At 36.4% G+C, this 22,027-nt stretch overlaps 2 protein-coding genes across 20 annotated transcripts in view; one reads left to right on the forward strand and one right to left on the reverse strand.

The window, feature by feature from the left end:
- LOC135735836 (uncharacterized) overlaps positions 1–1,642 on the forward strand; it is an 83,564-nt gene extending 81,922 nt beyond the window's left edge. For all 14 annotated transcript variants that reach the window (XM_065254428.1, XM_065254430.1, XM_065254438.1 and 11 more), the window contains one exon: positions 1,488–1,642. In XM_065254428.1, the coding sequence (XP_065110500.1) occupies positions 1,488–1,508 (21 nt within the window). In that variant the 3' untranslated portion in view covers positions 1,509–1,642. The remainder of the gene's footprint in view (positions 1–1,487) is intronic.
- Positions 1,643–4,743: 3,101 nt separating this feature from the next.
- Positions 4,744–22,027, reverse strand: part of camk2d2 (calcium/calmodulin-dependent protein kinase (CaM kinase) II delta 2) — a 39,535-nt gene continuing 22,251 nt past the window's right edge. Inside the window, exons 10-22 of one of the 6 annotated variants that reach the window (XM_065254447.1) lie at positions 21,716–21,838; positions 21,535–21,618; positions 21,383–21,425; positions 18,787–18,824; positions 17,504–17,563; positions 13,819–13,863; positions 13,280–13,328; positions 12,871–12,969; positions 10,572–10,592; positions 6,986–7,061; positions 6,586–6,680; positions 6,271–6,499; positions 4,744–6,185 (exon numbers count right to left, since the gene is read on the reverse strand). In XM_065254447.1, the coding sequence (XP_065110519.1) occupies positions 6,182–6,185; positions 6,271–6,499; positions 6,586–6,680; positions 6,986–7,061; positions 10,572–10,592; positions 12,871–12,969; positions 13,280–13,328; positions 13,819–13,863; positions 17,504–17,563; positions 18,787–18,824; positions 21,383–21,425; positions 21,535–21,618; positions 21,716–21,838 (966 nt within the window). In that variant the 3' untranslated portion in view covers positions 4,744–6,181. Of the gene's footprint in view, positions 6,186–6,266; positions 6,500–6,585; positions 6,681–6,985; positions 7,062–10,571; positions 10,593–12,870; positions 12,970–13,279; positions 13,329–13,818; positions 13,864–17,503; positions 17,564–18,786; positions 18,828–21,382; positions 21,426–21,534; positions 21,619–21,715; positions 21,839–22,027 lie in introns of those variants that run through there. The other 5 variants (XM_065254444.1, XM_065254448.1, XM_065254446.1 and 2 more) reach the window with 5 other exon arrangements.

The raw sequence follows: 22,027 nt of genomic DNA on the forward strand, positions 1-22,027 counted from the left end.
GGGACTTTAAAGGTGGGGTGCATGATTTTTGAGAAACGAATCAGGCCGAGTACCAAAACACACTTGTAGCCAATCAGCAGTAAGGGACATGTCTACTAACCGACATCGTTGCCTGGGTAAGGAATGTGTGGGGCGGGTCTATCAAAGGAAGGTCCAGACTCTATTGGGGTAGGGGCGTGTTTGTTTAGGTGATTTCAAATGTCAACATTGGCTTTCAGAGATCGTGCACCCCGCCTTTAAGCAGGATCTCTTGGCAGAATTGCAACATAATATACATTACCATATTATCAGTGGTGTATAAAGACCTTAAATAATGAACTGTACTGTATTGGTTTTTTTACGTTTTTATCTATATACACCCCAGGTCCCCTTACATGTATGTCGCCATTTTGCGCCCTTGTGTTTTTACAGCAGCCCTAAAAGGATAAACTGTTCAATAGAGCGTTTTGTCATTATTTTGTCTCAGAAAATTATGTGTTTGTCCTGTGGTGGCTACCGTAGCTTCACTATGCGCCTCGAGGGGTGTCCCATGAACTGAGCCACTGGTTACCATTTATAGTCTCACCACTAGTTGCTGCTAAAAGTCCAACATTGCACCTTTAAATAAGTGTTAATGCTAATAAAAAATAAATGCTTACGGTATTTAAAGGTTTTATAAATATTCTGTGATGTGTGTACTGTACTTCCTAACAAAGCATGTTTTTAGTTTTTACTTATTTCGGATTGACTGACATTTTTGCTGTGCATTTCACTTGAGTGTCTTTTTCTTATCAGTCCTTTGTCTTCACAATTACAAATGTTCCATAATATTACCACGTTTTTGGACTTTGGACCATTATGATATGTTTAATGCGCCTTGGAGTGTGATGTACAGTAAATACCATGGTAAATAAACAAGATAATCATATGGTACACATTAAAGTATTACCACCAGAACCATCACTGTACCATGTCACCTCCACATTACAATTGTATAAAGGTTACAAAAACTTTTTTTACCCCAAATACTTTAAAGAGTAACTAAACCCTAAACCAACTTTTTTTTATTTAATGATCTGTAAGAATGATGCTTTATTAGTGCTGTTCATTGATTTTAGTAAGTTTTTTGACATTTGGATATAAAGTGTGTCAATACTACAATATATGGTGTAAAAACGTCTGAGTGCTGCCCTCTTCAGGTTGAACGGTGGCTACTGCAGTTGAATTTTCCTATTGGATGTTGGGTCCAAGAAATAACTCGTGACGTAAGCAGGTTCAAGCTCACCACGCCCTTGTTACGATCTCACCACACACTTAGTTCGTCCCCTCTATCTCCGTTGGGATCTGCCCACTTTTCTTGCATTTTTCAAATATTGCAGTGGGTGGAGTCAGGCTCTGACCAGGGGTTTAGTTACGCTTTAAGAAGCAACCGCTTGCAGGAGGCGCTAAAACAATGACTGATCTTGATTTCTGTCCTGTAAGAATCTAATCTTTCTTTTCACCCATAGGACGAAGATGCAGAAGTCTAGGACCAGGAGGAGGACAGCAGTGAGGGATGCTGGAGGACCGAAGAGAGTGCGCATGGAGCAGATAGACGATCGTTCCGAGCACCATGACAACCTACAGCATCGCCTCCATCACTTCATTCACCACTACTGTGCCCAAAAAAACCGAGAGGAAGAAAGGGAGGAAGCAGAAGAGAAGGAGTGATGGATTCCTCCCCTTTATTTTCCTCTCCTAATATTCCATCTCTCCTTACCTCTCCTATGCACCATGCTCATGCAATCCCAGAATGCACTTTTCCTTCCTGCCACTTAACAGTCTTCCTGTCCAGTCAAACTGTATTCAAGTAAATGGACGATATTCTTGCTCACTTTATTTCCCCATGAGCGCGTTTATCTTCTTGTCTTTTACTCTGTGACCAATGGGTGTTCTTTCTTTTCATAGTTTCTTCTTCTCACGAATCAGTAGCTATAGTGTATGCAAACAAACACGATCATAAACGGATTTATTTTAAGTTGTTCATACTCAAACATTTAAGCTTGAATTTTAAAAAGTTGTATTGCACTGCCTAACACAACTATTAAACTTATCATCACATTATATCACCACATGCTTTCTTGATCTCATCGGTTGAGATCTGAAACTTTGCCTTCTTTATCAGCTGTCGGGGTATCGTGCGTCTGTGTAATCTGTCCATAGAAAGTATATATATATTATGCATTTTTAAACGACAGTATAGAGCACATTAGCCACCTGTAAGGATATAAGCAGGCATGCTTAGCTAGCAGCATTCACTAACTAATGTCAAGCTCTTTCTATTGTTAGACACCTGTCGTATCTTTTATCTCACCCCTCGCTATGTGTGTGTGTCTGTGATCTGTAGCAATCCTAGCTTGATCATTATCAGTATCACCGAAGGTCAAATATTTCATTTTTTTGTTATAATACAGTATGTCACCTGAACAGATCCTTACGGTTTTCAATGCAGGAAACGTGGCAGTTTAAAGAGGGATTTGGAAAACTGGAATGTTCTCAGATGAATATTGAATATTTTTGTGAAATGACCCTTTTATTTTTCTTTATGGGTAGGTGTGAGTGCTTGTGAATGTTAGAAAGAGAAATTTGAGATTTTATTTAAACATTTTATATTACTTTCACTGTTGTGTATATATTGCTCAATATCAGTATATTGTCAGAGTCAAGAATTTTGCTCTGAGGTATTTGTGATGGTGAATGCGTACAAAAGTTTTTGTTGGTTTTTAAAAAGATGCTTTAGTTATAATACAGTTTATTTAAACTAAATGTCAGATAGAAAGTGAATGAATCTGTGCATTTCAATGTACACTTCACATGCCCTTTATGATTCAACATTAAAAGTTGTAGATGGTATTGATTTAAGTTATTTTTCTGAATGCAGCTCTATCAGAAGAGGTTTTTCCTTTTGGTGCTGATCCCAGGCCAGCTGTGCTTTTCCCCCCATAATAGTTAAGATTAGAATTTTGATGTGGACAACTGGAACAGCGTCGAAAGTCATCCTTTAACCAGGTTGAACAATGCTACTACTGTACTTTCACTGTGACTGGCCCACGTTTGATTTACTGAATCTGCATTCTGTGTCTGTGGAGATAAGAATATGCATAAATATATATATAGTACATATATATATCTATCCATAAAGGCATGTATTAGTTTACTATACAACTTTTAAAAAAGACATTTAAACCCTATACATTGGCTGCAATGTGTGTATATGGCTGAACGAGAATAAAGGTGTACAAGTGTCATAACCTGCATGTTATGGTGGTTTTTCTTTTTCTGTTGGTATATTAAAGGATTAGTCAATTTTCTTAAAAAAATCCAGATAATTTACTCACACCCATGTCATCCAAAATGTTGATGTCTTTCTTTGTTCAGTATAGAAGAAAGTATGTTTTTTGAGGAAAACATTTCAGGATTTTTCTCATTTTAATGGACTTTAATGGACCCCAACACTTAACAGTTTTAATGCAGTTTAAAATAGTAGTTTCTAAATGATCTCAAACGAGACATAGGGGTCTTATCTAGCGAATAGTAATTTTTGACCAGAAAAATAAAAAAATATGCACTTTTAAACCACAACTTCTCGTCTTTCTCCTATCCTGTGTGTCAAGAGGTCACGGATGACGTATGCGAAACTACGCCCCAGTGTTTACAAGTGTGGAGAAAGAGGACTGTTCCGACATTGTTGTATGTCGAATGATACTAGTTAATGTCTTTGTGTTTGTTCAAAATGGTCCGCAAATGTAACACGTGACCTTTCGACGTCATTACGCAATAACATGAGGTCACACTGGTGCGTCACAGGACCGGAGATTGACGAGAAGTTGTGGTTTAAAAGTGCATATTTTTATTTTTCTTGCCAAAAATGACAATCGTTTCGCTAGATAACACCCTTATGCCTTGTTTGGGATCGTTTAGAGTCCTTTGAAACTGAAATTTTAAACTGCATTAAAACTGTTAAGTGTTGGGGCCCATTAAAGTCCATTAAAATGAGAAAAATCCTGGAAAATTTTCCTCAAAAAACAATTTCTTCTCGACTGTACAAAGAAAGACATTAACATTTTGGATGACAATCCTTTAACCTAATGGACAACTTAATAGATGTTTAAAGCTAATATATTAAAAGTGCTGGGTTGTTTGGGTCATCTGTAAACATTTTCTGGGTTAATTTAACCCAATGGCTGGGTTTGTGCCCTTTTGACCCAGCATTATTTGGAGTTTAGTTAAAGGGGACATTTTATGAGACATTTTAAAGATGTAAAATAAATCGTTGGTGTCCCCAGAGTGCATATGTGAAGTTTTAGCTCAAAATACTGAACAGATGATTAATTATAGCATGTTAAAATTCCCACTTGGTAGGTACAAGAAAAAATGTGGCGTTTTTGGGTGTGTCCTTGTAAATGCAAATGAGCTGATCTCTGTACTAAATGGCAGTGCAGTGGTTGGATAGTGCAGATTAAGGGGCGGTATTATCTCATTCTGACATCACAGGGGGAGCCAAATTTCAATGCCCTATTTTTTCACATACTTGCAGAGAATGGTTTACTAAAACTAAGTTACTGGGTTGATCTTTTTCACATTTTCTAGGTTGATACAAGCACTGAAGACCCAACTATAGCACTTAAACATGGAAATAGTCAGATTTTAGGCCCCTTTAAAGAAGCATCATCCCTCTGTTTGTGTGTGACGTGACAACACTTAATAACTTCATGACATCACATATTCAGTACATATCACACTTTTATTGTATTTTTCATTAAATATGTTGATTTGCTAGTGCCAGCATGGCAACGAATTATGGTAGTTCACACCCTCATATTGGCCTTGAGGTTTCCGTAGATATCAGCAGAGGAAATATCCTTTTAAGAAGAGAGAAAGGAAATGAGATGTCAGAAATGGCATTGGCATAGTCCAGTAGTGGTGAGGTTTTTCCTCAAGGAAGACCATCTGACATCACCATCTATGACATCATCATCTTCCAATGTAGTGGCGCACAGACACAATGTCGCCACTAGGGGCAGTGTGCATGCTTGAAAATCAGCCTTGGCTCAATCTTGCTCTTTTTGCTATTGGCAAAACAACGTCAGGATAAATAAAAAGCACAAATATGCGTGAAAATGAAACACGTAGTTACACTCATAAGCTACTTGTATCTGTTTTCTCATACAGCCATGATATAAAGTCAAAGGATAATATTTCACACACATATTATAGGAAAATTAAGCTACGCAAATCTGCAGGTATAGATATGTTGGTCATAATGATAATATAGTCACCATCATCATTACCTTGACAGATCTGTTTGTTACTGATAAAAAACATTAAATATAAAGAAACAGTTACATATCATAAGAGCAAAAATAACAAATAAATAAATAAATGATGGTAATTCAAATAAAGTCCTTCATGCAATACCCAACGCTTGTCAGTTTGATGTATCATATATGCTACATTCTCTTTGATATCTGTTATTTTTTCATATTCTATGACATAAAGGTAAACATACAGTCCGTATTAGTATTTTGCATTTGTCATAAATCAAGTAAATTGGAATTATTAAAGAGCCAAACATTGTAAGCTAGCGAATATAAACAAAGCTCTTCGACAGCGTTTACTAAAATCTTCTCATTTAGCTGTAAGCCAGAATTTAAAGTACATATTTTTAAAGATAAAGTTTTTTTATTTTATCGTTTTTATCTGAACGATCACAACATATGTACATCACCAGAACGATAGCAAGCTCGATATTAACATTCGTATCTTTCAAAATTTGATATATTGCACACACATAAATAGACATAAAAATACAGTACAGACTTGGGGAAAGGTGATTCTCTTTACATATCTATACATTTAAAATGCATACCAAAACGGCTTAAAAAAAGAAACGGAAATAAAATGTTAAAAATACACTCCTTTTATTAATGTCCATATATGCGGATGGCCCACGGGTTTTAGTTGTAGGGTGTAGGTGATGACCTCCAGCAAAATGTTTGAACTCTCTGGTCCATGTGCGATAAAAGTAAACGACCCTCGAAGAGGAAGGGACAAGGGTGTGGTTGTGGGGAAGTGGGTGTGGCTTATGAGACACACCTCCAGCTTGATTGACAGACAGTTGGGTTTTTGCTGATGGTTACTCCTCGGTTGGGGAAACTGAAGCTTAACTAAACAGAAATACACAGAAAACAGGATTGCCGTTGAATTAGCATTTATCTCTGTATCTCAGTAGGGATGCAATATGAGTCTTACTTGATGGGCACACTGGGGGCTCCAGAGCGATGAAAGTGGATGTTCAGCCACTTTCCGTCTCGGCGGTGCCAGACGCGAGTCTCCTCGGACTGCATGGTGCGTGGCATCCCGCTCGCGTCCATGTATTGAGTCAGACGGATGTACGCGATGCATGCCGCATCCTCACCAATGAGATGCACATGGGGGTTCAGCAGGATAGTGTGGACAGGTTTATTACCTTTGGACAATGCTAAAGGAGAAATAAAGACAGATAATGTGTCTTATTCTACATATTCAGGTTTTTAGTGACTTTGGAAAAGTTAATGATCTACATACCATTATCAAAGTAGAACCTGTGGAAATCATGTCCCTCCACCAGGTTTCCCAGTGCTTCTGGCTCAAATGAAGTTAAACCAGGATCGCAAATCTTTCTGTGGAAATAAGAGCCAAAACAAACAAGCATCGTGATTCACAATTTGGAAACAAAGCTGCAATGTAGACGTGTTGTTGTTATACAGTATCTGACAAAGTGTGAATTATCCCTGGTTCCTTATCTGCCAATCAAAAAGCTGTAATGAAGTGAGGCTTGCTACTAATTATAGACCAAGCACCTGTTGTGAACAGGACAGGTGACCGTTAAGTATAATCTCAGTAATCAAAGAAAAATAAAGCAATGCGTCAGTGTTCCTCAGAGGTGATGTGGTTGTCATGGAGACGGGTCTGAGCGTTCACTCACGCGTAAGCCTCAAAGTCGCCGTTGTTGATGGATTCAATCAACTGTTCGGTCACCTTGATGATTTCCTGCTTTCGGGCTGAAACACACAGAGAGTCAATGGCATAAGCCGGCTGTCCTCCCAGCACGACAATCCAAATGATTTATTAACATAGGTGTCCGAAATGACGCAGTCCACAAAATCCAAAACTATGTCTAATAGCACCACACAAAATTTTAAGATTATACTGAACCCATAAGATTTAGGCCTTTTATGTTATTGGTCGGTTTTAGAGATCTGCTATTTATCAACTATTTAAGATATATTTACAATAACTTTGCTGATGTACAGTATAATACATTTTAAATAAATCAGTTTTCTGTAAATCAGTTAAGAATCAATAAATGAGAGAGAGAGAGAGAGACAGACAGATAGACGGACAGACAGATATATATGATGTACACAGTATAAACTAAAATAATATAAACTAATATAACTAATATATGCATTAACGTTCAAAGGTTTAAGGTCACTTAAACTGAGGTCATGTCTGAATTTAGTTTTGTAGACTTTAAAAAGCATCTCAATGTGATAAATGGGTATATAGTTGATTTATTCCATCATTTTAAGGGAAAACAACACAGTTGTTCATAATTAGTTAGTATTTACATTAGTAAGTATGGTCGCACAAAATAAAGCCATGAGCCCCAAGAAACAGTGGGTTACCAGTGCATTTTATAACAGCTAATGGGCGTTGTTAGGCACGACGCGAAGCGGAGTTATAAAATGCACTGTAACCCCACTGCTTCGCAGGGGTTATTGCGTTTATAAAACGGTTAATGCATATGCATAACGTTAGCGGGATTTTATAAAATAAAACACAAATAAGTTTTAATTATATTAGTACAAATATTACTCTCCCGCCAAACAAAGTAGTTCCTCAGTGTGACTGAAACAGAGCGCAGTTCCCAACCAACACAGACGCAGCAAAGACACAACGAAAATAGGATTTAATACTGTGGTGTTTATTTTATAAATCACCATTCATCTAATTATACATTAACATTTATATCGTGCAACTGTTGAAGTGATGATCAAATATGGTTGGAAGTATGCTGAACTCTTTCCCCGTCAGCGTTTTTTTTTTAAGTTGCCACCCAGTTTTAGTTTAATGCCTTGAAGAAAAATTATCTTCTTTAAATAAACATAAAATATCAAATGAAAGAACAGACCATCCGCTTTCAAAAAAAAAAAAACGTTTCATCCTACCTTCATTTGTTCTCTTATCCCCTCTCAAATTTTTTAGCTAAGAGCAGAGATAATTGCATTTATGTGAATAACTTTTGTAAGAGATCAGATTCAGAGCCTGATCAAAACACGCTGTTTTTAGTGTTGAGTGAATGTGTCAGTGTTTAAGTTGGGTAAGATCGCCACCCAGTGGATAGCGGAAATATGAATTTAAGGTAGAAACTCCTCAGGGAGAATTTGACTAAACAATATTTATTGAAATGTATCTGGATATCGCCATAATTGTGCAATTGTATACAAATCAAAAATATGATTAAAGAGTGTGGTGTTTATTTTCATAAATCAGTACGCAGCAACAGTGGCGCAGTGATACTCCTGTAATGCGGTCTGAACCATGGGTTTACCGGGGTATTTTATCACGGCTTAGAACGTCCTTAGAACCTTAGAACCAGGTAAAACCAGCTCACCAGCTTATGCTGGTCTTAACTGGCTTTCTCAGTAGGGTACTCCTCCTCTCACTCAAACTTCCATCAATATTACTGCGCCTGAGGTCGAAATGCTGCAAACTAAGTGTTCTTCCGCCATACAATGTAGTTCTCATTTTTATCCGCTTAAAAAATCGCCACGTGTTATTTTGTGCCACCATACTAACTTGTGTGTAACTACTCATGTAACAGTCTTTATACAGAGAAAACATGGAAGTGTTAAGTGGCTTCTAAATTCATCCCTGTTTGGATCCTAAGGAATGAATGGGGCTAGGCTAAATGCTAACACATTCAAGACGCGCTGTACAAAGATTAAGTGCACGCATTGAAAAAAGATATGTTTGTATTAATTTGTCTAAGTTGAGGTAAGAACATAGTAAAATATAGAAAAACTGGGGTATTTTCCTCTAATGATTTTGCTATTAGTTTAAAATATGAAAAAAGTAAGTGACCCTAAACATTTAAACTGTACACTGTCAAAAATCATTCAAAAATGGTCCCTAGCTGTCACTGGGGCGGTACCCTTTCATAAAGTTCACCTTTGCACCGAAAGAGTTCATATTAGTACCTCAGATATTGGTAACAAATGTATACATATCTGTATCTACATGGTACATATTAGGATCTTTTTAAAGGGTACTGCCCCAGTGACAGCTTGGACCATTTATTCTTACAGTGTAGTGTATACAGTATATATTGACATAAACCTATCGTCCAGCCCTAACTGGCTTATGCTGAGATTAAACACATTACATAATGACAATACACAATGTTTTAAAGTCCCCCTGTAGCCAATAATTTGATCACTTAAAAAATAGCAAATGTAAACGTTTTTTTCCTGTGACAGTAACTTCTTCATGCTTAACAGCTTAAATGTAACTCTTCATCTTTGCTATGAATATGCGAGTTAGTCCATGTCTTTCGCACCACCTTGGACATTAGATAGATAGATATATGATAGATATATGCTAGATATATGATAGATAGATAGATAGATAGATAGATAGATAGATAGATAGATAGATAGATAGATAGATAGATAGATAGATAGATAGATAGATAGATAGATAGATAGATAAATAGATAGATAGATAGATAGATAGATAGATAGATAGATAGATAGATAGATAGATAGATAGATAGATAGATAGATAGATGCGTTAATGCATAATTCATCTATTGCTAAGCCCCGCCCCCCTTAGTTGCAACTTCGAACCCGGACAAACAAAAGGTTGCTAGCAGTTTTACAATGGGATCTGTGTCAGTTTGAAAACCATGTAACAGGATGTTTTTTTATATATTTTGGACACAGAAGGACCACCTTTCATCGAGGAGCATTCAAGTGGGACCTAAATATGACACAAAGGGACATTAATTTTAATATGATAGGAAACAAGATTAATTTGGAAGTGAAGCTTATAATCTTACAATGCTTTTCTATGGCGCTGAAACCCGCAGTTGTTTGAATTCTGGTCCCAATGCAACTGATACTCAACTGCCATTGGCTCTTCTGCGTTCGAGGGGTGGGGCTTAGCGATAGGTCAATTATCTATGGCTCGGACTACTGATCCACTCATTCAACTGTGATGTTTGTGGCCATTTCAAGCCTTTGGAAAACTCAGCATTGGTGTTGAATGATGAATTTGCAAACACCACATAGACATATAAACAACAATAAAAACATACTTTTTACCGCAGAGGGACTTTAAAATGTCTTGTCTTAGATATCTTGTCACTTTACAACAGAGGGCACCTAATAAAAGGAAATCGTACTCCACTATTTCCAGTTCTCCATGTTGACTTTCAGAATGAGCAGTGTTTACTGGTAGAAGTCACAGGTAACACTTTCATTCAAAGTATTAAAGTTTAAATTTACCTTTATTGATAGCTTGGCAAGCTAAGGGACAGCAAAGAGATGGCTCATAATTGGTCAAAAAAAGGCAATTTCTTATGAAAGCACCAAATAAAACTAGTGCAATGTCTCTAATTCTACTGATGATGACAAAATAACTGCAGCCCACCGGGCAAAAAGACGTTAAATGTACTTTGTACTTTTAATATTTAACAGCTCATTTAATGTGAATTATTAATTATATCATTAAATCAGTCATGCGCCAGCATTGGGTTTGTGGTGTCTGCTAATTAATAAATGAAAAGAAAAAAGAAATGGTTACGTTTTCTAGCTGATGTTTTTTGCCCGGAAGGCACCGAAAGACAAATGAGATGGAAAAGGGTCTGCGGCTTTCAAATGAGAAAAAGAGGGCTTTACTTTTCTTCAGAAAAGCATTTCATCCAATGCTTCTTTTCTCTTACAATGGACATGCTTTGTAACATGGGACTTTTTTCAACATCATTTTCATTCTTCAGCATAATAAGCTTTCTGAGTGTTTCGTAAGAATGTTTTCAGTGACAGAAACACAAAAACTGAAAGTGCGATCACGTCGACATTGAATATTCGTGTAAAAATACCGAATCTGACGTTGAAAAACAATCTTGTGTCCTTTTAATACTACTTTGGGTTCATTCCATATTGCTGATGTTTAACAATTCAAAGTGACTCTACCGGTGAACTATCACCAACTAAGGAGATATTTAAATAAATATGTATTTATTAGTTAGGTTGGGGATCTCAGGCATGAAGCAGGTTTGGGAATCTACAGCAAGCACATTCAAGGTCCAACGGATATATCCATAACAGGAATGTTGGGTGCAATACAGGATAATGCAGTTTAATTAGTGGAATCTCTGTGTTGCCATCAGATGGTCCCTAGCACTAATATAGTGCTTTTCCATCGCATAGTATCCCACGGTTTGGTTTGGGTCAGGTCAGCTCACCTCACTTTGGCTTTGTTAGCTTTTCCATCGGGTTTAGTATTACTTCGGAGTGGGAGGGATTATAGGCGTGTCGTTATATTTGCGCTGTCTACTGCTGTGACATCCTACAAGTGAGAGCTTCGTTGTACATTCCCACATCAATTTATTTCTCAGTCCTCCACAAAATTAAAATTGACCACCACAAATAGATTATTGCACATCACGTTTATCACCACCTCTGTATCACATGACAGTTTCTGTACAAACACCCGTGGTGTCAGTCGACGCCTCATTTAAGCATAATGCTGACGTGCTCGTCGCGAATGTGCCGCCACAAACTGCAAGTCTGGAAAAAATTAGCATGGTGTTCCTGATTCTCAACATGTGGATGTTTTTCATTGCTTAAAGGGAGTTTGGAAACTTATAACAGAGCACAGATGACAACATGTTGGCTCGAGACAGCGCAAGCTAGCATGAAGGTAAAGCTAATATTTTACATTATAGCGATGACGCCGGTAGTGACGATTCTCTCAGACCAATCAGTGATCTACAGTGTTTTCGAATCACGTTTTGGTATCAGTTCGGGTCGCTTGTAACCCCGACCGAGGTGGTACTAAAAAAAAATATTTGGTACTATGTACTGCACCCAGTGGAAAAGCTCACAAAAGTAAGCTGATCCAAACCAAACTGTGGGGTACTGTGCAATGGAAAAGTGCCAATAGAGAGCTTAAAGGGATAGTTCACCCAAAAATGAAAATTCTGTTTATTTCGTTCAATAGAGGGTGAGTAAATGATAACATAATTTTCATTTTTGGGTGATCTATCCCTTTAAGAGCAATTAGATGCTTTCGGTCCAAACTGAAGAGAGCTAGTGGTTTTTTCTCTCACACTGAGGGCATTTAAAGAAAAACATATTTAGCAGCGTTTTAGTATTTTCCCATTTACTTGAGCATCTTTCTATTGATTTAGAGATTTTCTTTTAACCCATCAAGCCTTTCTACACATGCTACACACATATACACCCCCTGTCCTTCACAGATTGGAGCTCACTGAGCTTCATTTAAATGTATTTAACTAGATTTACATGCTAATGCCAAATGTTCTCTATTTATGACGATTTACCTCGTAGGCTTTCAAAAATCCTAAAAAGCACATTCGGTGAGTGACAGAGAGAAGCAAACGTGCGTTTTATAGAATAGCTGGATGGATTAAAATACTCCGAGCATTGATGAGCGATGAAGATCCTTAATAGGGTAAATCTGAGTAGTTAAGGGGGGCTCTCGTTCATAGGAGGGGTCGAGCATTTGAACAATGTCGGGGGAGGACCGGGTGGTTTTCTTTCCTGCCCGTTACGGACTTACGCTGCGCCGAGGAGGTGGGCGCCTGCTTGGGCTCGGAGTTTTGCGGGCGCCCCGCGGGTTGCCAGATTGAATTAATGCAGAGGTTTCCAAATCGTCTGGCTGTACATTGAACCAATGAGAGGAAGAAACAACAGGAGCAGGACAAACGAAAAAGAACACATTTCAAATAGCACACTAACACAAGACATACTGAATCAGACAACCCGAAGAATGGAAATAAACTGGAGGGAGGGGGAGGATGGAGCGCTCAGCAACGGGCAGATTATGAGTACGAACGGGTGGTGGAAATAAACAAGGAAGAGCGTACGCGTGACTGAGAAGAAGCACATGTGAAAGACACAATGAGGAGGGACAACGGCAGATTTATAGACAGACGTATACGGATAAGCGGAGAGACAATGAGTCTTACCTTTGAGGTCCTCATCCTCGATAGTAGTATTGGCACTCTCTGTAGATTCCTGGGGAAATAAAAATGAATATATGTGACCCTGGACCACAAAAGGACCAGTTATACTGGTACATTTTTGATACCATACACTTTCTATTCAGGTATTCCAATATTTGGCTGAGATACAACTATTTTAAAATATGGTATCTCAAGGTGCAAAATAAGCAAAACTTTTGGCCTTTTGAGAAAAGTCCTTAGGAACACAAAGGCAATTACTAATGATAAATAAATTTTTGATACAGTATATTACAGTAGGAAATTAAAAAATATATATCTGAATGATTTTTGGCATAAAATAATGTTTTTATTACTACAGATATACCCATGCTACTCGATACCCGACTGTTTTTGTGGTCCAGGGTCACATATGTGAGGCACAAAACAGAAAGCCGGATCTTACAGGAATTTATAACTATTTTACGAGTTGGCGAATTTGTAAGAAAATAAATTATTGGAAAAGTACAAAGTAAACTCCAAACATACAAAAAAATAATAATTACCTTGTTTCTATCCACTGGGTTGTGAATCACGGTAGTTTGTGGCTCCTAAATAAATTTATTGAGGTGAAAAAAAGAGAAATTAATATTATTGTACACATTGATGAATAAGCATGTTGCACATGCAACTCACACCACATGCATGAAATCCTAAATAAAATAAAAAATCAAATTGATTTGAATCACCAAATCAACAGACCAATGATATAATCATGTAGTGTATGTGCTATGATCTTTATAGAGCATGTGTGTGTGTTTTTTTTTTTTTTGGAGAACAGACGATGTACCTCTGCTAATACTTTAGCAAACACAGTACTCTATAAATAAACCTGCAATATCTGAATCCTCTGTTTGTCCTGTTCGTCTAATATTTTAGAAGTTGATTGATTGGTTGGTCATTCTCTAATGTCGTAATATAATCTACCAAAAGCATAAACATAGCATTTAGTCCTACTATCCACTTTTTAAGTCATGACGTAAGAAGTACTGTTTCCGGATCCAAGCCTCCACTCATTTCAATAGAGGATATTAATATTTAAACAGTCGTTTATAAGCACTATTTATTCATATTACATATTTACGCGAACATTTTTATAAACTCACAGTGTACACAGCAGTCTCATGGAATCACAGACAGCAATAAAATAAATAATTCGTAAATAGAAAAAATTCATGTCCATGAGTCCATGTCTGGTCATCTTGGATTTTGTTGTGGAGATACAAATTAGGATCATGTGTTTTTAGTAGTTTTGCATAATGATACGAGTGTATATTAGCGTGATTTTTTTTATTCCCCTATGGCATTTGAGATCGGTTGGACCCGGAAGCGGTGCATGACATCATACTTAAAGGAAAACACCACCGTTTTTCAATATTTTACTATGTTCTTACCTCCATTTAGACAAATTAATACATACCTATCTTTTTTTCAATGCGTGCACTTAATCTTTGTACAGCGCGTTGTGAATGTGTTAGCATTTAGCCTAGCCCCATTCATTCCTTAGGATCCAAACAGGGATAAATTTAGAAGCCACCACATTTTCCCTATTTAAAGACTGTTACATGAGTAGTTACACAAGTAAGTATGGTGGCACAAAATAAAACGTGGCGATTTTTTGAAGCAGATAAAAAAATGAATAAGTGCTCTTCCGCCATACAATATAGTTCTAATTTTTTATCAGCTTAAAAAAAATCGCCACGTTTTATTTTGTGCCACCATACTTACTCATGTAACTACTCATGTAACAGGCTTTAAATAGGGAAAACATGAAAGAGTTTGGTGGCTTCTAAATTCATCCCTGTTTGGATCCTAAGGAATGAATGGGGCTAGGCTAAATGCTAACACATTCACGACGCGCTGTACAAAGATTAAGTGCACGCATTAAAAAAAATATAGGTATGTATTAATGTGTCTACATTGAGGTAAGAACATAGTAAATATTGAAAAACGGTGGTGTTTTCCTTTAACAAGTGGATATGATTCCATACAGAAATCTGATGTGTCAGGCATTGCATTTAAGAAGTTTTATTTCTAAAAGTGTTGTCACATATCTGACTTGTTACAGTAAAAATGATAAAGGCCTCAAATCTGTTTTCTCCAGCAATAAGCTCTTTTCTCACTGCTGTGATGTCATTTCTAAATCCTACATATACACCCACTGGCGGCTGTGTAATTAATGGGCCTGGTGGTGTTTAAGTGGGACTAAGCTGAATTGATCGTAATGTTTTGTCTAATCAGCACCAGATTAGAGAAGATTACACACAAGCGCATGTCAGTTGTCGAAGAAAGATCACCTTCTGAATACGTGTGTGTGCCAAAGAGAAGGAAGCAGTATAAGTGTGTGTGTGTGTCAGTCCAAGTGCGTCACAGTGTCGTCAGTCAGACAGACATGCATGTTTATGCGTAAGCCTGCGTCATTATGCGGGGCAAACCTCGATAAGCCACACACACTGGAAAGCTTTAACCGCATGACCCATCAAAGCAATGCGAACACCAGCCATGCACTACAAAGCAATCACTCCAAGCATTTCAAATATGCCTTTGCCAAAAAACAGAGCAGGGACCTGATTCAACAAGATTTCGATTTAAATGAATGAAAATGGAGGAGGGGAGCAGCAGACTAATGGCAATGCACCATGACTGTGATGCAAAGCCACAAGCATTATAGTTTGAGATGCTATGAAGAGATACAGCCACAAAACATCAACAAGAAGCTGTTGCTTTTGATGTCTCAGAGATTATTTGACTTGAATTTTGTGTAATTAAATAGAATCACAACTCGTATATGCAGATAAAAAGGTGATATGAGGGGTGAGTAAAATCATGCTTTGGGAAATTTGAATAGGAAGATAAACCAAAAGAGCCAGATGTATAATCCTTTATTTATTAAGCACCTGTTTGTTTTATTTTTGGCACAATTTTATCTCTCTGAATGTTTGCATACATTTTTAATAATTTGGCAGGATACATGTTATTGTGAGACCGAATACTTTTCTTTCTCTGTCAAGCTCTTCCAAGAAAATACAGGACTTGTTTTGCACTGAGATAAAAGAGACACATTGACATTTTAATGCACATGCGTCAATTTATAGGGATAGTTTATCCCAAATTCACAACAGTTGACGGTACCCATTTAATTCTATAGTACAAAAATTCATAATTTATCAAAATATTTTCTTTTGTGTTCATAAGAGTAGAAAAATAAAGAAATAAAGAGCAAATCATGACAGAATTGTAATTTTTGTGTGAACTGTTCCTTTAAAGGAACACGGCGACTTTTTGGGACTAGATAAGTCCATACATACGCTTTCATCCCGTAACTCTGCCCTGTGCCCACTGCTAGCCTAGCTTAGCACAAAGACTGGAAGTAAATGGCTCCAGCTAGCATACTGCTCTCAATAAGTGACGAAATAAGCACTGCTACTTGGGTCGAGTGATTAGCGCAACACTTGCGCGAACTCTCTGCTCCTGACCACAGGGCTTCTCAAGTGCTGCAAGGAAATTACTCCACCCAAGTAGCAGTGCTTCGCCTCATAAGAATAAAGTTCCCAGTATGTATACGGTTAAAAGATGATCTTGTTATTTGTACACGCTCTGACTATACAAATCACAACATATAAATAGAAAAATTTTGCCATTATTTTGTCACTGATTGGGAGCATTATGCTAGCTGGAGCCATTTACTTCCAGTCTTTGTGCTAAGCTAGGCTAGTGGTGGGTGCGTCAGACAGAGTTACGGCACACACAGAGATGATAAAGGTATTTATGGAATTATCTAACTCTGGGGGAAATGGTAAATAAGCTAAAGTCCCAAAAAGTCAGCGTGTTCCTTTAAGGTAACTTTATGCAACCTTCTAAGGTATTTTGTTTGGGCCAAATTCGAACGCAGCTTTTCACATCTTTCATTTTTTAATGCACTCTGTGAAAAAATGTATCCAATACGGCACACACAGCAAAAAATATTGTTGACTAAATATAAAACTAAACAATATTGATAGAATGAATTTTATAAAAAATGTACTATTCACAGTAAAAGTACAAAGTTTGTAATAGTACAAATGTTCCTTATATACTGGTTTGGTCAATTCCCTTAGAAAGGGTTATACAAGTATGGCTGAGTGGTTAAAAGTGGAGGGACTACATGGGGAGATGATGACATGCATGGGGTGGGGCTGTTGTCGTGGGTACCAGTGCTGGGGCAGGCCCTGTTTCTTTGGGGCTGCTGGCTAGGTTGGTTTTGTTGTTAACCTGTAAGTGGGATGAGGAGTAAATCACACATTACCAAAAATCACACAGAGGGATCTACTCTATTATACTAGCACAAGAACATGAAAAACAAGACCCGGAAGAAAGGAGTTCTGGAGAAGGTTCGCAAATAGATATACCAACAGACACAGATATACATGCAGGAGCTAAGGGTGGATGATCGGATGGGGTCAATTTATGAAATGAATACAACAGAAACCTACACTACACGTGATGAACATAACTATACATTTATAATGCACCACAAATAATAAACAAATTAAAGGTATATTAAAGTAAGATATTATATTGATATCTATTGAAAATTATATGCTTAAAACATGCTTAAAATATTAACTTTCTTTTTTACTTCAGTATAAGACACAATGAAGTAAACACAGAAGACACATGATGACAGGACTGTGTGTAAAACCAGAACACATTTTGTTGCTCATGCCATTAACATTTGTTGTCATCTGACAACCGGTTTGGACAAGAAAATGAAATAATGCATAAAAACAGGGGAAAATTCACAAAACAACTGCACCATTTTTGTGCAAAAAATTGAAGCGCAGAAAACTACTCACTAGCTATCTACAAACATGTCTCCCAAATAAGACTTTAAAGCATTGTTTGCTTAAACAATGCAACAATCACATAAATAAGACAAATAAAAACGAGAATTTCAAGCCTGATCTCACTAGAAAACGAACATATTTTACGAGTTGGCTAATTCGTATCAATTCATACGAAGCTAATCGTGCAAAATCGTAAAATTCTCATGAAAAACAACAACGAAACCGAACCCTTAACCCCAAAGTCACAGGGGTCAAGGCAAATCGTACCAAAACTAATGAATGTGGTCATATGAATTAATACGAATTAGCCAATTCTTAAAATATGTACAAAATCTAGTGAGATAGCGTTGGAATTTCAAGCAAATTCAGGGAATGAACGAAACATTCCATTAATGACTAAAAGATCCAGATTTGTTTTTTTCATCCAAGTTTCCTTATTCGAACTGAAAATCGGAATTTATACGGAATTAAATATCTTATTGAAACTGCATTGTTGTTGAATTGTAAAGTGATCCAATTAAAACATCTAACAAACAAAAAAGCAAATCTGTAGGTTGCACAACGTTCCTGCTCTACATTGCCAAGTGCCGATGTGCTTTATACATCTTGGTTTAGCCAAAAGATTAACAAGAAACAGATTTAACCCACCTTCACACCATCTTGCTTCTTGTTCAGCAAGCTTTTGGCTGCTGTTGGATGAAAAGCGAAAGGAAAACGTGAATATTTACATATTAAAACATTGCGAATCCATGAAGACGCATGCAGCAGGCATTCTGGGATTTTCGTTCTCCTTATTGTGCCACAAAACCTCGGGCAGGAAACACTTCACACAGTCATACAAATCATTCATTTTTTAGGATCTCTATTGCTCGGCACACATAAAGCAATGCTAAGGGATCAAAAAGATTAAACCCAGGTCTCATTCAAAACCAGACGTAAGCAACTCTATTCTTAGAGATGTGTGCCTGTGTTTAAAAAGGTATACAAATATCACACTGCTTATAAGTAAAATAAAATATAATATAAATAAAATAGGTCTAGCATTTGTCTGCAGATGATACTTTAAACATATTGTTATCTCTGTATTTGGGTCAATGACGTGACGTTAATTATTTTGGGTCTGTATGGTTAAATTAAAAATAAAAGGGTTAAAATTTTAGAATAAATTTGCAGATTACTTGTATACATTCTCTTTTTTTAAGGACCAAGTCTAAAATGTCTGGTTTTATTTCATTTTGAAAGAATATTTGGGGTGTAACCGGTCTGTGTCAATTGGTGTAACTAGTATTTTTTAAATGAAAATGAAATTATAAATATATTCATAAAAATGTGGAATAAAATATAATCATCTAGTTTAGTGTATTATGATTTTTACATACATTTTTACATAATTTCTCAAAGTTTATTTAGAAAACAGAGCTGTTCTCAGCATATGTCAGGACAAATATTACAAAAAATGCCTTAAAATGTACATTTAAAAATAACTATTAAAATTATATTTTAAAATTATCTTTTTATGATTATGCTTACATACCATCAAGGTGGATAAATTTTTTTTTTCATTATTTGGCGCAACTGGCAGTTTTCAGGTCCATTCAGTCTTAACTTTCATAAAAATGCTGCAAATGTAATTTTTTATTGCATAAAATCAACATAAATATACTAAGTTTTTTTAAAAAGCAAAAACTATTTGTCACTGACCCATTTACTTATACATTTATATATTTAGTGCAAGATACCAATTTGTTCTCTAAAGTAAAAATCATAATATTCATATCAAAATAAGTATTTGAAATAATTTCCAAGCTTAAGTTCACACACATAAAATGCCTATTTTGGAAAGCAATATAATACATATTGTCGTTATTATTGTTATTATTAAATAAATAAATATCTTATGTTGTGTTATTTGTCATAGTTAGAGGGGTCAGAATTCATTATTTTAGCACACTCTAAAAAAACAAACGGTGCTATATAGCACCAAAACAATTGCTTTGGATCGTAACGATAGAAGAACCATTTTAGTGCCATATAGCACCGGTGAAGAAGCAGTGAAGCACCAGTGAAGCACCAGTGTAGAACCATATAGGGGCCATATAGCACCACATATGGTTCTACATAGCACTATATGGTTCTACACAGGTGCTTCACTGGTGCTTCACTGGTGCTTCACTGGTGCTATATGGCACTAAAAATGGTTCTTCTATCGTTACGATCCAAAGCAACTGTTTTGGTGCTATATAGCACCGTTTGTTTTTTAGAGTGCATATTGACACAAGCACTGCTTGTACATAAATGTGGTGACCAACTGTAAACATCTTATATGGTATATGGTGTTTTATATTATAGTAAAAGTATTATATTTTTCAGTTTTTAGTTTATATTAGTTTTTATTGTAGTTGAGATTTTACACACATTTGCCCTTGAAGAAAGAGTTGCTTAGAAGATAGATTATCTCAAATTCAGTGCAGACAACCATACAACTTTAGGTTAGTTCAAAGCTGATCTATCATTCCATTATAACATACAGTTGAACAATATTTTGCTAACAGCTGACATATGTAAACGTTAAACATTTGCACAATATAACATATATTTCTATGTTTCATTCCATGATGTAAATGAACATATCCAGATGGAAATTTAACCAAAGAATGAGCAAGCATATTTATTCTATATGCAAGACAGAAGACATTTATTTCCGATTATTTGTATATTATTCATGTGATTACATTCATAAAGCACTGCTATAATGTTATCATATGAAACACTTTATTTACATTTTCTGTTGCATTGATTTATATGTTTTAATTTAAAAAAGATCTTATACTTTAGACTCACATTGGTAGACTTTATGAATGTAATCTGTTTGTATACATGCAAACAAAGGTACGGTTATCTGAGGAACAGGGAAGTGTGTCAAACAAGCAAACCAGCTGACTGGTTAGAGTAAAAACACATCCCCTTCTAAAGTCCAGTTAGACTCTTACCTCACACGAAACACAGGACCCCCCCAAAAAAGAGACAAAGCAACGATGAACAGGAAAGAAATGTTAAATGAAAACTTTGAAAAGATACGCTATTTTACTTCAAAACACCCTTTATCAAAAGTAAACACCAAATAAATAAAAAAAACTTAAAGATATATAAAGAAATTTTGCAATTATTTTCCCAATGCAATAACAGAAAGTTTAAGTTTATGCTGGAAAATGCCTTCACATTCACATATACAGATCAAACATACCTGAAAAGTTTCTTGTAACCAGCAGAGTGGTCAAAATTGCACCCTGGTTGCAGTAAAAAAAAAAATGGAGTATGAGTAAGACAGAAGTCTAAAAGGTCAATAGCGCAAAAAGATGTTTGAGGAGGAGGTAAGAAAATTAAAAACAACCAAACCTTGAGCTTTCTTCTGGCATTGAACTTCTTCAAGCACTCAACAGTCTCCTGTCTGTGCATCATCGAGGCTACGGTTGAACGTTGCTATATAGCGAGAGAAACACATGCATGTTATGGTTTAGTTAAAATTAGTAAAAAGCTTCTTTTGTGTGTGTTTGTGTATGCGCGTCGAAAGACATACGCAGATCCAGGGGTGTTTGAGAGCTTCGGAAGCCGTGATGCGTTTGGAAGGGTTGATGGTCAACATCTTATTAATCAGGTCTTTCGCTTCAGGGGTCACCGTGTCCCACTCCGGGGAGGGAAACTATCAAAACATAATTAATGAATCAGTTAATGACTATGTATGAATTGTCAGGGTGGGAACCTAAGATACTGAAGATTAATTACTTCAATTTATCATCAGAGATAGTCGGACGATTTGCAGATCATTATGAGAGTTATTAGTAACCTCATCAAATTGAAACTTTATCAGACGCTTCTTATGAATGAAGGA

The sequence above is a fragment of the Paramisgurnus dabryanus genome, chromosome 4 (genome assembly GCF_030506205.2).
Source record: "Paramisgurnus dabryanus chromosome 4, PD_genome_1.1, whole genome shotgun sequence".
In the NCBI taxonomy this organism is placed as follows: domain Eukaryota; kingdom Metazoa; phylum Chordata; class Actinopteri; order Cypriniformes; family Cobitidae; genus Paramisgurnus; species Paramisgurnus dabryanus.